Consider the following 17,716-nt stretch of genomic DNA (forward strand, 5'->3'; position numbering starts at 1 on the left):
TTAATTTTTTCCAAATCTGTAGGTGCTGACTCTGTACTGGAGTATTACAGATATGCTGAAAGCAAGCATTGTGATTGGCTCAGTTTACCAATAGTTAACATCATATTTGAGAGGGATCAGATTTCCACAATCACTGCTCCTTCATTCCAGTCCTTATGTGCTTCATTCCTCTGCTTGATTCTTCAGTGTTCTTCCATAGCAGAAGGGAAGCAATAGCAGAAGTTTTTGCAGAAGTGTGATGATCCTAAATAGAGGTTGTTTATTGTACTCTTCTGCAGGCGGCACCAAAATGTTAAGAGGAGAGCATCATCAGGATGTTTTGTCTGGTATCATTCTTAGCTCTGTTTAGCAAGGTTTGGAGGCCCACATTCCATCATGCTGTAAACTCCCACGAGTGCTGTTCCCCATGAAGGTGCTTTATATTGGTTGCAAGAAATTGTCCTAAAGCCATATAACTGTTTCAGCATTGTCCTATGCAGTAACAACCTGAACTTAGTGGCTATGACCAGCAGGTGGCAGTACGAGTCCAACAGTTGATCATTATAGAAAGCAGACTTGCTAGGTTTTCATAGTTTTTAATATTTTTAGGCATGACATAAAAAACATATATATTGACATTTGCATGATTATTGCATAAAACCTAAATAAACACAATGCTTACTGTCCCAAAACATTGGTTATTATGTAGCGTAAACATGTGACACCAGGAATTAAGAGTCTGTTGTTTGAGAGTTATGCGTTATGTACTGATGTCAGGAATGTTCATGTTAATCCAGAGCTGATGGACATTTCCTAAAACTGACAAACATCACACACCACACACTATTACACAGAATACACACATTATAATTCCAGCAAACTGGACGTGATTTTGTGCTTCTATTTCTTGCTCTTGGTATCTTCTCTCTCCTGTCTCACTGCAGGGCCGTGGCCTGGTAGATTCTCACCTCTTCCTCTGGGATCTCTGCTAGCAGCGTGGTGTTGAAGGTTGCCTTAAATTTGTCAATGAAACGCAGATCTGACTGGAAACGGATCTAGAAAGAAATCAGATCAACACAATTAGTGAGTAAACTTGTGATCGATTTGAAATAAGTTAACCCTAATATTCTATACTATTTTACCTTCATGAAGATGGTGCATACATTAGTGTGCATACGTCAGAGAATACCGCTTTTAATGGCTACGTTCACATTACAAGCCACTTTGCTCCAATTCGATTTTTTGCTCAGATCTCGTATCTGTGTTTAATGTGAACGAATCTGTCTCTGAAACAGCTTACATGCGCACATTGATACGTGTATAAATGTCACCTTTTTCACCACCAACAAAAAAAACTCATATTTGAGAGACGACTCGTAGCTGTCGCTGGCACAGCTGCGCACCAGGAGATGGGTGGATACAAGAGAGAAGCACGTAGCGCATGTGTAAATACAAAAAGACGCATGAATTCTGATTTGGCCGTTCACATTAATATAGTAACGTTATGTCCATGGATCAGACATATATCTAATTTAGGACCACATATGAAAATGATTTAAATCTGATATAAAAAATATATTGATTTGGCACATTTACACACGTTCACACACAGCAGGAAAATCAGGTTTGAGCCATATTGAGCAAAAAAAAAAAATCAGATTTGAGTCACTTCAGCCTGGTAATGTGAACATAGCCTTATATTAGTTTAGTCAAAAATGTATACAAGTACAAGTTCTTAATTCAGAATAGAAAATTTAACTGTGGAAACATCTTTAAAAATTACAAGTAAATTCTTCAGAATGGAAGTTACAGAGCTACTGATAGGCTTGGATTGTTGTAGGCTTGGGATTGTAGGATTGTTCCAACAACAAGCAGACCAGACTGTTAAGAATTGATAATGCAGAATATGGTGCATAATGCTATCAATAGAGGTCAAATGAAGCTATAGGTGCATCTAAAATAATGAATATCATTAAAAAGTTAATTTATTTCAGTAATTCTGTTTAAAATGTTAAACTCATATATTGTGTAGATGTATTACACACAAAGTGACCTTTTTTGGTGTGAGAACCCAAAAATCAGTATCTCAATTATTATTTTATTTTATATATAAGACTAATTGGTACTTTTGGCAGTGTGCCAAGTCCTGCTGTAAAATTAAATCCGCATCTCCATAAAAGTTGTCAGCAGAGGGAAGCATTTAGTGCTGTAAGATTTTCCAGTAAAACAAAACTGCACTGACTTTTGTGGAAACTTCACACTAGACCTCAAGCAGCTTGGACTGTGTGTCTCGCCACTTTTCCTCCAGACTCTGGTTTCGTGATTTCCAAATGAAATGTAAAATTTACTGAGTAAATCAGTAATGGTTTGGAGATCCATGTTGTCTGCTGGTGTTGGTCCACTGTGTTATATCAAGTCTATATAATATGAATTTCACATTTTAAAGTGAATTACTGAAATAAGGTAACTTTTCAATGATATTCTATTATTTTTAGATGCACCTGTATAGATTTCTGACAAGATCCCTCTGCCCACTTTTAACAGCCTCCATGTCTGACCTTGTTGGCCCAGAGCAAGGTCGTGCCAGGCCTGCAGAAGTGCTTCATGGTGATGAGCAGGTCATCCAGACAGTCATGGTGATACACGACATCTGCGCAGAGGATGTAGTCGTAGTTGTAGATGGAGCTGGGGAAGTTACGGGCCAGATCCTCCCCCCAGGTCAGCTGGGCCACCTGTGGTGTGTACCTGCAGCGACCTCTTGTGTTGCGCGAGAGGTTAAAGTTCAAGTTGTTGAGGATTTCGGGCAGATCCGTGGCGGTCACCCATGCACCTACAGACAATGCAGCATTGAGAAGCTCAAACAAACAGCTGTTCAACTGTACTTATATTAAATTATATTAAATATAATTATATTAAAAATAAAGAGTACTGGGATGCCGTCTTTCCACAAGAGGGGGTGCTTTAAAAGTGCTTTAACTGCTTTTAAGTTAGGTAGAGTACCTCTTGGTGAGAGATCAGTACAGCTAAACCTGCCTCTACAATGCAATTGAAGGCTTTTGGGGGGGTGCATCATTAGATGAAGAGAAGCAGGATGATTTTTGTGTTTTACCCACATATTTTTTTAAAATCTTAAATAGAGAGATGGATGAGTTTTGGTGCAAATCCCTTCACTTCTCCAAACAGCAAAACAGAAGCTCAAGCTCATATGCTGCCAACCCCTCAGATAGTGTAATTAATTCTTTCGGTATATCAGATTTAAGATAATGTTGCTGAAATATTAAACTCTATAAAACAATATAATTATGCATACAAGAATCATACAGTGATCCAGAATACGCTAGAAATTTCGTTAACTAACTTTTCTGTAGCAAGTTAGTTTCTGACCTTGTCATGTCAGTCTGTTATCCTCAGAAAAAACTATAAACTAAAGATAATGAAGATACTGGTAATTTTTTAAAACACAAGCTCACTCACCCATTAAACTGGCCACGATGGACAACAGCCCTGTTCCCGCTCCAATCTCCAGCACTGCCTTATCCAGCATATTAAATTGCTCCCGTTCCTTTTCCAGGTAGTTGCACAACGTCACTGCCTGAACACAAATATATTTATTGTATTAACTGATGTTTGTCATGTTAATAAGACTTTATTTTCATGTGTATTTTCTCACCCCAGGCCAGATGAGGGCACCGTATGTGTCCAGGGATTCCCGGATGCTGATCTCATGCCCTGCAAAGCAAAAGGTTTCCAGTCCTAATGAGTAGAAGACGCTTGGCTCCCAGGAGTTTCTCCTGTTCAGAGCTTCTCCAGCCATTGCCTTTCTATCCAGTTCTTCTATAACACAACAGAGCACAGTGTGTAAGACTGCAGCACTCTTGTTTTGGGTGCTTTGTTACAGTTCTATGGATGTTCATGTAGCGCACTACTTGCCCTCCTCTGTGATGTTGGGCTGAGGTTTGATGTGATCTGGATGCTTGATGATGCCGTTTATCGGTGCACTTCGTCGCCCACTTGTTTCCATTGTTGAATTCAATTTAGACATCACTTTCAGTCGGTGTGGTTACTGCTGTTGCTTTTGAAAACATTGTACAGTGTATTTGATCATCAGTCAACATTATTATTTTATTTTTGCTCACAGATTTAATATTAACAGACATGAAATTTAAATTGATTGTTTTGAAAATTCTCTTAATTTGTTATTAAATACATAACAAAACAAATTAAGAGTGGTAACAAAGCTAGAAATATTCACAGAGGTGATGACAAGAATCTTAATGCCAAAGTACTCAATGCCTTTAAAAGCTAAATCATACATTTATTATAAAGAAAATGTATAGCTACATTGATGAAGTTGTGGATGTAACAAGTGTGGATATATTTATGAGCATAAATAAATAATTACACTATTAATATTTATTTCACTTTCAGAACACACTCTGCAGGAGCAAATCTTCGTACTAGGCATTGTTCACAAAAAAAAACACCTCCTAGTAGGACTGAAGTGGGAAACGTTCGCAAAAAAAAAACCTACTGAAAAAAGCTGCTGTAAATAGCCTTAACAAGCATCGCACAAGAATTACTATAAAAATATTTATGATCTGTTGTATCTTTTTTTTTTTTATCTTAAACCCACATGTATTTGCTCTGGAACAAAAACATAATTAAATATTTAGAAAACCCTAATGCAGAGAAAACTACTGTGCCACTGGTCATTCTGCATAATATATATATATATTATTATATATTATATATTATTATATATAAAAATTCAGTTGTTTACAAGTTGTTTACAAACAACAGAAACAGCAATTTTTTTGCAATTGGTTTGTTCTTACTGCATGAAAACAAACCAAATGGTTCCTGTCATAACCACTGTTTGGTGGAAATCACCTTTAAATATGCTTTATTCAGAATGTTGCAAGTTTTACTAAATTCACACAGTCCCACTGACCTGTAGAGAGAATTCTTCTCCTTCCTGGTCTTCTCAATTGTTGGCATCATGTGGGCATCCCCAGTTTATAAAGCAGCACTATCCCCTCTTGGCCCACCCATGAAATCACTGAGCTATATTTAATAGAGTTTGTAAATTAAAGCTAGTGAAGAGGTGCAGAATGGTGCAGCTTAAAGCCACAGTGGTCTGACTAAATAGAATGACTGATCCCTCTGAGCGGAGCCAAGGCTCTTTAGCGCAGCTACGTTGTTTGTAAAATAGGGTGGGATTGGGCAGTAAAGATGTTCATTGTGTTCACAATGGCCTGAGCTGCTAGGGAACAAGGATCATTTTACTGTACATGCCTCCATCCGTGCAGTAATGGTGGGCTCATAATCTGTGTTGCCTGAGAACAATCAGTAGCCTGCTCTTTACTTGGTTATTTTCAGACAACCCGTAGATCCTGTGCTGAAACCAGGCTTCCATAACTTCATATCCCTTTACCCCCATGCAGAAAGAGGCCCACTAGACCAAGCCCCCCCACACTGTGCCAGCTGAATTTATGATTACTTTGGAATGGGCACACTGGGTTCAGTATCCCCCGTAGACACAGATGAGGAAATTAAAGCTCTGAGAATTCTCCAAGTCTGGATGTTTGGACAACTCTGCTGGGTAGAGTGACTCAACCCTTAGTTTTAATCAACTGGGTGGAGTCAAGCTGCAGGATAACCTGAGACTGAACTAATGACCTGGCAAGTCTCTAAAAGTTTTAACTATAATGTGTCAGGGGATAGGTCAAGTGGGGATAGTGGGCAGATGGACTTTGTTGGTTGTTTAGTTCAGTTTGATTAACCTTTCTTTTTCTTTTTTTTTTTAAGCTCATGTCTGAGTTGTTTTATGACCCCCCACTGGAGAAACTACATACTGTGACTGGGATATTTCAGGACCTGTCGCTGTAGAGACTCCATATCATTGCATATTTCCCATTGCTGCAGTTCCTTAGGCTAGCAATCTCACTACCTTATAGCTTAGAGGCACCTTAGAGTCACCTTGGTACTGGGGAGCCATTCCTGCCTGCTGGATGGTTTATCTTCACTGAGAATATCTGTTATTAAGTAACATACCGCAATATAGAAAGATGATAAATACTGCACATAAATTCTGGGTTTACACATAAGGGCCATTCCCATACTCTCCCTAGGTTGCTGTGGCCGTTTATAATTCAATCAGCAACATTTAACACAGAATACCAAAATGTACTATTACAAATACACTTATCATCCACTACATCACACAACTCTTCACAGGCCCCCAAGCTCACTACATACAACATTACAAGATTCTGCCCACAACCTTGATACCACTATTCCAACATCACTCATACCAAACACACGGTGACCTTCTGAAACTAACATCATTCCTTTTTTATCCACAACCACTGACTAGATCTCTCAGCTCCTTCTGACAGTTCCTTTATGACTGCCATCAGCACACAGCACACGCGGTCTTTGAACCCAAATCCCACCAACATAAACAAGACTAAATTTGCTATAAATCCCCTAAGGCCTATCCCCAATTTCTAACCCGTCTGCCATCCACACTATTTCTACCAAACTACACTACATAACTACCAAATCTACAATACTAGTTGATTGTTTTTCACTCCTTTGTGTATAGTTTAAACCTGAGAAATATTGGAACAAGAGTGACAACAGACTCCCTAAAATGGGCTAAGAACTGAACACCTCATGAAAACTTTAGCAACTAATTAGTTGTATTGGCAGTGGTTCAATAACTTGATTGGGAAATAGAGCTGGGAATGAGTTAACCACTTGGCAAAATACTCCTTCCTGGAAATCATAATCAATCTAAACACTGGGATAAAGTGAAGGGGTACCAACCGGCTTATCAACTTATCACAGTTCAAAAGCCAGCATCCGTGATAGGATGGGGTTACATTTGTGCACATGGCATGGATAACTTGCATATCTGTGAAGCTACCATTCATGCTGAACAATATACACAGGTTTTGAAGGCCTTGTTTATACAAGTTGACTAAGTGAACAGGTTGCTCAGTTAAAACAGTTTTTCAGTTTAAGCCACTGTCCCAACTGTTTTGAAAATGGAGTGCAATTAGGTTCCAAATAACATTTTAAAAGAACCGTAGCTCTGTGTGTGTGTAAGTGAATTGGTTCAGATATGGAGCCTCTGTGATTCATGCCAGTGATATTTGGTTCCTCTGGCTAAATAGATGCCCTACTGAAAGCTAGGCAGGCCGGGTACTGATACCTGATTATGTGGCTCTGCATCTAAACACATGCCTTCGTAATGTGCTGTGAAGTAGGTCACTATATCCTTGGGGAATATACTTACCACATATTGTATAATATATGTTGCCAAATAATTACATAACCTGCTTCTCCTGTAACTGGATTGAATGCAACCAATTTTAATAAATAATGAGTTGTGCATTAGCATTAGATTAACAAAACAAACCAAACAAAATTAGATATTGTGGCTGTCACTCAAAACCTAATATCTCTGTGTCTCTCTCTTTTCCTGTATGCTTACTATTTTGAATAAAGATCCTTTTTTTAATGAAGCCACAATACAGATCTGAAATATGATGAGTTTCTTTGATTTTACCAAATTGAAAACCTCTGGAATATAATCAAGAGGAAAACTGAGGATCACAAGCCATCAAACCAAGCTGATTGATGACAGCTTGATTTTTGCACCAGGAGTGACAAAGTTATTCAAAAGCAGTGTGTAAGAATGGTGGAGGAGAACATGCCAAGATGCATGAAAACTGTGATTAAAAAACTGAGTTATTCCACCAAATATGGATATGAACTTTTTTGTTATTTCAGCCATTTCTCATTTTCTGCAAATAAATACTCTAAATGACAATATTTTTATTTGGAATTTGGGAGAAATGTTGTCTGTAGTTCATAGAATAAAACCACAATGTTCATTTTACTCAAACATATACCTATGAAAAGCAAAATTTAGAGAAACTGATTCAGAAAATGAAGTGGTCTCTTAATTATTTCCAGAGCTCTATATACATATTTTATATACAAACACACACACCTCTAAGACTGTACTATAAAATGTATTGTATAATTCTCATGGTGTGTTTAACTGGGCTCTGTTGGAATGTTGTTGTGATGAACCTATAAAGGCAGATGCAGTAAGTCAGGAGAGAATGTTGGACGAATGTTTGAGCTGCTTTAATCCACATTGGGTTTGTTTTTAGTTGGAGCCTCACTTTCTGGCACTCTGGCTGTAACAGATGGGGTTAAGGGCAGCGCTTGGTTCACATATGTTATCTAGCTCTGCGGGCTCAGATGGCACAGTGGCAAATGACCTAATCTAATACACTGGTGCTGTGGTCTCGGTTAGGCCATGCCCCCAGAACTCTTGGTGGAGTGGATTAGCTTCATCACTGCAGATACTTCACATAATCTCCAACCAGACACTATCATAAAATGATTCATGGTTGAACCAGAGCCACCTCCCCCTCAGCGACCCACCCTGCACCTCTAAATAGCAGCTCTACAGCTCCATCCTGGTTTCAGCTACTGCTTCCGGGTGCCTCACACACAAAACTTTACATATAATAGTAAAGACAGTGTCCTAAAATCACACAGGTTTGAGGATATTGCTTAATATTAATTAAAACATACCAGTAGGTTACAGAAAGTCACGAAGTGTTACCTTGAGGGATGGCTTGGAAAATCCCACAGTTGTCCAAGTTGTGAGCTGATACACTATATTACCAAAAATATTCACTCACCCATCTAAATCACTGAACTCAGGATCCAATCACTTCCATGTCCGCAGGTGTATAAAAGCAGCAGCTAGTCATGCTGGGACTGCTTCTGCAAACTTTAGTTAAAGAGTGGGTCACTCTCAGGAGCTCAGTGAACTTCAGTGTAGTGTTGTTAATTCTCCAGTAAGGAACGTATCTATTGGCAGTCCTAAAAGTTGCTAGAAGTCCCTAAATGATGTCATTGCCTATTTTTTTTACTAACTAGCCAACTAACTAACTAACTAGCTACCTAACTAGTTAACTAATTAACTTGACTAGAGAGATGAACACATGCTCTTCAGTTACTGTCCTCAGCGAGCAGCGGGTGCTGCTGTGAGCTTTGTCCTACAACACTCACAGTGCAGTCTCACAGTCACTAGTTAGCTAGCTAGTTAGTAAGCTAACTAGTTGGGTAGTTAGTTAGTTAATTAGCTAGTTAGTTAGTTAACAAGGTAGCTAGTTAACCAAAGAGCTAGTTAACTAACTACCTAATTAAGTATCTAGCTAACTAGCTAGTTAGTTAACTAGCTAGCTAATTAACTAACTAACTAGCCAGCTAACTAGCTATCTAATTAACTAGCTAGCTAACTGCTCGCTGGCAACCGTGATAGGATGCAGCACCTGTGCAACAAGTCCAGTCGTGAAATTTCACTACTCACTACTAACTATTTCACAGCCAACTGTCAGTGATATGATAACCCAATGGAAGTGACTAGGAACAACAGCGACTCGCTCTGTCAGTGTAAAATAACAAAGGAGATGCTGAGAAGCATAGTGCAGAGAGGAACTTTCTGCAGTCACATCACTACACACCTCCAAACTTCATGTAGCTTCAGATGAGCATAAGAACTAACTTCACAACTAACTATCTAACTAACAAGGTAGCTAGTTAACAAAATAGCTAGTTAACTAAATACCTACCTAACTAGCTAGCTAGCTACCTAACTAACGATCTAGCCAACTAGCTAGCTAGTTAACAAACTAGCTAACTAGTGACTGAGACTGCACCGTGAGTGTTGTGGGACAGAGATCACAGCAACACCCGCTGAGGACAGTAACGTTAAATGAAATGTGTTTATCTCACAGTCTCCAAAAGACACTAGATTTGTGCAGTATCAATAAAAGCCCAGATAAAAATAAAAATTGGAGCAGTTAGTCATTGATTAAATTTTCAGAATTATTTACTTCCTCAGGGTCTCTTTGTACTCATTTTGACAACGATGAGTAATGGATAAGTGGCCTATCATAAATGTTTATAAGTATATGAGTGTTCGATATCAGGTTCATGTGAGCAAATAACATCTCTTTTCCTGGTTCAAAATACCACAGTCTGCTTTGTACTTTATGACTATTAAGCAATTTCTATTCGCTGGTTCAGAAGTCATAGTAAGTTTTAGGTGTTTCACGTGCAGACAGCATTTCTGCATATCGTTGCACGTGAGTGCATGTGCATGGGCTGGGGAGATGTGTTTAGTTTTAATTGCATTCATATTTGTACATCCGTAACTGCGCATATGTGTTTGTGTGTTGTGTACATGTGTGAGAAAGAAATTTGTGAAGAGCTGGCTTTTGATTTTCTTTTTTTTTTCGCTTTTTTATTTCAAATTTTTATCCCATTTTCTCCCCAATTTACAAGGCCAATTGCCCAACCCACTCATTAGAACTCCCCCTATTACTAGTGAAGTTAGCCTCGCCTCTTTTTGAGCTGCTGCTGATGCCGCATTGCCAATTAGAATTACACAGTGCTCAGAGGAAAGCGCAGCGACTCGGTTCCGATACATCAGCCCACAGACGCCTTGTGCTGAGAGGATCTTTCAGGGCTCTGGCTGACTTCACATGTGTCGGAGGAGGCATGTGCTTGTCTTCACCCTCCTGGTGTTGGGGCATCACTAGTAATAGGGGACGTCCTTAAGAGTGGGTTGGGTAATTGGCCTTGTAAATTGGGAATAAAGTGGTATATAAATTAGAAATAAATAAAATAAAATAAAAGGCCTGATGTAATGGCAAAGGGTGAAGAGTGCATGCTGATGAGTGCTGATATTTTAATGGGCCATGAAACACTGTGCCCAATCTGTAACTTAAAAGATGGTAGTCCGTCCTGTCAACACTAGCACACCCTAACACAGAAATACACACATACACACACACACACACACATGCCCAGCTCCCCAGAGTTTCTAAGCTTGATCCATTTTTCTAGTAACAGACATGTTTTTAATGGGTGATCATCATGGGAGGCTGCTGGCTTCAGAACAAACGCTGCTGTCAGACCGAGCGGCTCTCTCTTTATCCCACAGTTGACATCGAGAAACGGGGGATTCCTGGAATTCCAGACTGGGCGAGGGGACAGAAAGCGGGGAGCTGGGGTGTTGAGAGCGACCAGCACAGAACCAGTGCCTGACTAAGGCCTCTGTGATGCATGACCTAAAAGCTGCAGTAATCTCCCAGAGGCAACTGACTTCTGCCACTGTGGAGCAGCACTGAGAAACAGAGATCAAGAAGATAAAGTGAAACAGCTCATCCCAAAAATAAACTGGACCAATAATTTACTTCCAAGGACTGATTCTCTGACACCAACCTTAAAAAAATTTCTCTAATGATCTGAATGCCTTTTAAATTTCAAGCCCTCAGCTCAAACTGACACATCTCTTAATATAATATTTTCCCTTGTTGACAATACCTCAAGTATCTGGAAAAAAATCTGCCCACAAATATGTTTTAGCTTGAGATATTGGGCTCCCATTTGTATTATATTATTCATAACAAATTTTCATATCATAATATTTTGGCTCATTTATCTGTAATCATGTGGTCAATTATTTACACATATTTGTCTTATAGAAAGTAACTAAAAATATTAGAACAAATAAATAAATGAATAGTTTTGCTTGTAGGTTATCAAGAAAGCATACCATCTTAGGTCACAATACTTTATGGTGGTTCTAACAGTTTCAGTGTTTTATACCTTTAGCTACATGTCACATTTTATTATTTATATATTAATTGCTTGGTTTATCTGAATGACAATACATGACTGGTGAATGTAGATGATCATGATACAAATAGATAAAACAAGAACAACAGGTCATGGTACAAAAAAGATGTTTTAATACATAATTTTATATACATTAGTCATGTGGCACATGTCACAGCAATTCATCAATAATAATTCATATGTACATGTACAATATGGGAATATACTTTATAATGTATTACGAAGACTATATGTAATTACAATATTTACAATTAAAATACAATATGAATCAACATTTAAGGCAAAAAGGTTTGTGACGTCAGGAGCAGAAGGCAGGGAGACTCTTTAATAAGGATAGGAGCAGATGAAGGCCCTCAGATCCCAACACGGCATGTCATTGAACTTTCCATTACCTGTAAGAAAACATGACACCAATGTTAATCATTGTATATCAAGAAGAACAGGCACAACTCTTTTATTATTTCAGGCATTTTAATTTGAATATTGTAATATGAATGTATGTTTGGACACTATGGTTACTTTATTTGTATAGTAAACTTCGTATATTTAAACTTAGAGCTTACTTAATATCTCCACACAGTTTTCCACACCAGCTGTGTTATTCGGCTCTCCAGGTAACCAGTCAGCATAGCCCCACTGAGCCCCATCCAGCCATATCCAGCGTCCAGTCTGAGAATGTGAGAATACAGAAAACAATACATAACAGTGATTCACACAAAGTAATGATATAGCTAGAGTAACTACTTGTGAATAATGTTGTTTCAGATTAATTTTATTTATCTGAGTTTACTATATAATTTAAACACACTGATGACACTGTCCTTCATACTGTGTCAAAATTTCACAATGATGGCTCTGAGTGGTTTTGCAGACTAAGACGCTGCCACTCTAATCTGAGGATCACCGGTTTAAACCCACGTCATGCTGCTTGCCATCAGCAGCCAGAGTCAGAGAGAGCACAATTGGTCTAGCTCTCTTTGGGTGGGTAGATGATGCTCTCTCCTCTTATCACTCCCAAGATGATGTGTCGGTACACAGCACAGGCATCTGTTAGCTGAGGTATTGGAGCTGGAGAGCTGCACTTTCCTCCGATTGAGAAAGGAGAGGAGGTGGCCGAGTTCACATGTATGCAGGGTAAGGATAGGGTAAGCCATAATGAGTGGGTGAGCTAATCAGCCTTCCAAATTGGGGAGAAAATGGGACAAAATTAAAAATAAATCTTAAAAAAAAATCATGATGAATGGACCAACAGAAATGCTCCAAAATGATTTAGAATAAAATCTTTTAACATTGATTTCCACTAATAAAATTAAATTAGTTTTTGTCCTTTGATGTGAAGTTTTCTTTATAACATCATATTTTTGCCTACTCAAACTGACTGCCATGGAAACTTACATCCAGGTATCTCAGGCCTCCAATCCAGGTGCGTCTGCGACCTCCATTTCTGTCCATGAGCCCCATCATCTGGTTGTGCAGGTATCTACTGGTCACAGAAGCCAGATGTCCATTTTGGAAATTGTTCTGGCAGAAGAACTGGTGAAGAACAGAAGCAACATTTCAACAAGTATTACAATTAGTTCTACAGATGTGTAAGTGGAAAATTATTGGACTATGAGAGGATTTACTCTGATCCAAATTCACTCTGGTTCAGAGAATGGTTAATTTTTTTTCCAACACAGAAAGACCTGAGAGGGGGAACCAAACCAGATATTGGTATCTCAAGGGTGAGAGAAATGAAAAGCATCCATGCACTGGTACCTCTGCATCAGGTGCTTTCTTGGGTCCACTGAAGAACACGTAACATTTACCATTACTTATCACACCATTACATGACCGCCACCCTGTGGACATATTTCAGATGAAAATTACCACTGCACTCTCTCCTAAGCTATTTATATAGTTTATACTGCTTATGCACGCAATATAAAAACTTATTAACTTACTGTTGCTGGATGGATTACCATCAGCTGGTTCCATCTCACTGTCTTCTCTCTTTTGTCTTGCATTCTGATTCATTAAAGGTTCATCCAGATTATCCTGATCAGGCATCATGAGCTCTTTCTCACTTGGCAGATTCTCTATCATGTTTGACTCTGCTTCTTTTGTTCTTTGTTGGATTTGATGCTGCATTAACAATTCGTCTTGTGAAGGTTCATACTCCAACGCTGGATACAGGGCTGCCTCAGGATTCTCCATTAATGCCTCCTCTTGCATGAAATTGTCCTCATCTTCTACAAAAGTTTCCTCAAGCTGTAACTCCATTGCTGGCTCTTCAATGAACTCATTGGGGTTTCTCTGATGGACTTCATGAGGTTCTGGAACAGCATCCAACTCCATCAATGGGGGTTCCACTGCGTCTAATAACTCCTCTTCTTGCAGGATATTTCTCTCTTCTTCTGCTAATGCCTCTTGAGGTTCCAGTCCCATCTCTAACTCCTCTCCTTCCTTTGATGCCTCTTCCTGCAGGAAATTCTCATCATCATCTTCTACAAATGTCTCCTCTTTGTCAGGTTCTAGCTCCATCACAGGTTCCTCCAAGAATTCATTGGCGTTTCTGTGATACACTTCATGGGGCTCCATTACTGGGGCTTCTTCTGCATCTAATAACTCCTCTTCTTGCAGGATATTTCTCTCTTCTTCTGCTAATGCCTCTTGAGGTTCCAGTCCCATCTCTAACTCCTCTCCTTCCTTTGATGCCTCTTCTTGCAGGAAATTCTCATCATCATCTTCTACAAATGTTTGCTCTTCCTCAGGTTCTAGCCCCTTCACAGGTTCCTCCAAGAATTCATTGGCGTTTCTGTGATATACTTCATGAGGCTCCATTACTGGGGCTTCTTCTGCATCTAATAACTCCTCCTCTTGCAGGATATTTCTCTCTTCTTCTGCTAATGCCTCTTGAGGTTCCAGTCCCATCTCTAACTCCTCTCCTTCCTTTGATGCCTCTTCCTGCAGGAAATTCTCCCCATCTTCAACAAACACTTCCTCTTTTTTAGGTTCTAGCTCCATCACAGGCTCCTCCAAGAATTCATTGGGGCTTCTCTGATTGACTTCACGAGGTTCTGGAACAGCATCCAGCTCCATTATAGGTGGTGCCACAGCATCTAATAACTCCTCTTCTTGTATGATCAGTCTGTCATCTTCTGCTAATGTATCTTCAGGTTCCAGTCCCATCATTAACTCCTCTCCTTCCTTTGATGCCTCTTCCTGCAGGAAATTCTCCTCATCTTCTACAAACGTCTCCTCTTTCTCAGGTTCTTGCTGAATCATTGGATCCTCCTCCAATCTGTTGGGATTTAACTCTGCAACCTCTTGAAGGCTTTGAACAGGTTCTAGCTCCTCCACTGGCTCCTCTGCTGGCAGATGCTCCTCCATCATGTTTAATGGAGCCTGGACTTGACCTCTGGGCTCATTCATGACAGATTCTCTCTCTTCTGTCTCTTCTATAATCTTCAAAACAGGCACATCTTCCACTAGACTTTTGGATTTAACCAGCTGGTTCTGTTGCACTGGGTTTAATTCCGCTGGTTTCACCTGAACAACAGGTTTTGGATCCTCTTGGATGACACGGCCTTGAATAGGGAGAATGTCTCCCAGCAGAGGGTTCCTCTCTCCTGGTGGTGCGACTAAACTCTCCACTGGTACCCAGTCCTGCACAGGGAGGGCCACCGCCACTGAAGGAATAATGATAGAATAATGATCAACAGTGCCATTTATGAAAAGGCATGAATTTACACATGCAGTTTAATGCAATTATTGTGACCTAGTGCTTCTAACACAGGACCAAGGATCAGGTATTGATGAAATATTGGAATACATAATTTAAGCTTAACTTGATTGATATCTCCACACCTTTTTAAATCTCCAGGCTAAAAATCATAGTTTCTTCTCTGATAGTGATATTTGTATTATTGAGCATTGTAAGTGTAATTAATAGTCAGTAATGTAATTAATAGTAATTTTACTCAGTCTTACTTAGAACTTTTAACTTATTTTAAGCATTTAGAAAAGTCAGCAATCAAATTATTCTGATTCTTGTGCACAAATTTAAGGTGATTTTTGCTTGATTTAATTCTTACTGCACTCATTTTAAGACTTTGAAATAGCTTTTTTAGGAAATCTTTCTAAGAAAAATGCGTACCCTATTGGCAGATTTTTTGCTTGATATAAGCATATAATATATATATATATATATATATATATATTATATTTTATTATTTCAAATAATAATTTAAAAAATGCTTTTTGAGAACTAAATAACTTCTGATGATCAAATTAATAGGCAAACAGCCTGAAACAACATCAGTTAATTCATTATCAACTTTATGTTTAAATATTATTTTTGGGAGTTTTTTATAGTGTAATGTGTATTATTGCTCATAATGTACATAATGATAACACATAAATTTGTTTGACAATCTAAAAAATGTAAGTCAAAAAATTGAACAGATGTCCTGAAAAACAAACAATTCATGAAATTTTAATAAAGATGTATTGACGTTTTTATTAGAATCAGGTCAGCAATTATGTAAATTAAATCTAGAACTATTGAATCAGGAAATTGACAATATAGCCTACTGTACTATAGCCTGCAATTAATCACAGTAGAGTAGCTAGAGTAGCTGGAGGAAGTGCCAAAGCTAAAACTCAGCCAAACATGTGTTTGCTGATAGGATCAGATGGCAATGTAATATATTAAGTTATAAATCATTTATAACAAGCAAGTAATACATTTAAACTGTACCTGCAAGGCTCCCAAACAGCAAAAGGAAAATCCTCATAGTTCCAGTTTTATCAAACACCTAGAAAAGAGATGCAGAGAGAGACATGCACATTATTTTTAGCTTTATGAAATGACTGCATTCTAAAATACTGCTTTAAATAAATGGTATTTTTTACCAATATTAGACAGAAGCATCAAACTGTCAGTCAATCTGCCGGAAAAATAAATAAAAGAAAAAGAAAGAAAAGATGCAAGATTGCTTACTTTAATAATTCTCCTCGTTTTCGCTCTTTCTTCTCTCCTCACTCAGATTTGGTCTCTGTGTTGTGACTGTAGAGATCCCTCTAGTCTTATATAGGAGACTGGAGGAAGAACAGGGCTTAATAACATTGTCCTGTGCTGTAGACATCCTGCTGATTTTACAGTCCTCCTTATCTAAACAACACCTTATTACGACCACGTGACTTCACAGAACCTGCTCTCATAGGGTCCAAAGTGTGATATATTGAATCACTGCAGCTTCAATAAAAAAGTCAAACAAACAAGCATTATCTAATCATGAATAAGAGGAACAATGTTTTAATCAAAACACATACAGACCTTGGTTTCTATCAATAATGCTACTTTTTTTTTTATAAAACTTATAAAGTCACGTTTCTATGGCAAGCTGTTTAAATGTGATAATTTTTCACCCAATACTGTTTATGCTGTCTGAAAGAAAGTAGTCCTATAATTTTTACTAATAAAAATGTATTCATATGTTTTAGCAGTATTACACACGACTCCGGAGAAAAATTAGAGACCACTTCAGTTTCTCTGATTTTGCTATTTATAGGTATATGTTCGATTAAAATGAACATTGTTGTTTTATTCTATAAACTACAGGCAACATTTCTCCCAAATTCCAAATAAAAATATTGTCATAAAGAGCATTTATTTTTAGAAAATGAGAAATGGCTAAAATAACAAAAAAGATGCAGCGCTTTCATACCTCAAATACTGCAAAGAAAAAGTTTATATTCATAAAGTTTTAAGAGTTCAGAAATCAATATTTGGTTTAATAACCCTGGTTTTTAATCACAGTTTTCATGCATCTTGGCATCATGTTCTCCTCCACCAGTCTTACACACTGCTTTTGGGTAACTTTATGCAACTCACTTCTGGTGCAAAATTCAAGCAGTTCAGCTTGGTTTGATGGCTTGTGATCATTCATTTTCCTCTTGATTATATTCCAGAGGTATAAAATTTGGTAAAATAAAAAACAAACTCATAATTTTT

The 17,716-nt window shown here is 38.2% G+C and overlaps 2 protein-coding genes across 2 annotated transcripts; both read right to left on the minus strand.

The window, feature by feature from the left end:
* Nucleotides 1-673: 673 nt before the first annotated feature.
* On the minus strand, nt 674-3,793 carry mettl21cb (methyltransferase 21C, AARS1 lysine b). Its single transcript, XM_049485004.1, has 4 exons — nt 3,650-3,793; nt 3,454-3,571; nt 2,538-2,809; nt 674-1,034 (listed from the first exon to the last, which is right to left on the minus strand). The coding sequence occupies exons 1-4, from the start codon at nt 3,791-3,793 to the stop codon at nt 915-917; spliced, it is 654 nt and encodes a 217-aa protein (XP_049340961.1). The 3' UTR covers nt 674-914.
* An 8,015-nt stretch (nt 3,794-11,808) lies between these two features.
* si:ch211-160b11.4 (trichohyalin) lies at nt 11,809-16,823 on the minus strand. The gene is made up of 7 exons (XM_022680565.2): nt 16,703-16,823; nt 16,460-16,517; nt 13,662-15,389; nt 13,477-13,559; nt 13,114-13,251; nt 12,282-12,387; nt 11,809-12,110 (listed from the first exon to the last, which is right to left on the minus strand). The coding sequence occupies exons 2-7, from the start codon at nt 16,494-16,496 to the stop codon at nt 12,043-12,045; spliced, it is 2,160 nt and encodes a 719-aa protein (XP_022536286.2). The 5' UTR covers nt 16,497-16,517; nt 16,703-16,823; the 3' UTR covers nt 11,809-12,042.
* Nucleotides 16,824-17,716: the final 893 nt, after the last annotated feature.

This window comes from Astyanax mexicanus, chromosome 11 (genome assembly GCF_023375975.1).
Source record: "Astyanax mexicanus isolate ESR-SI-001 chromosome 11, AstMex3_surface, whole genome shotgun sequence".
Classification (NCBI taxonomy): Eukaryota; Metazoa; Chordata; class Actinopteri; order Characiformes; family Acestrorhamphidae; genus Astyanax; species Astyanax mexicanus.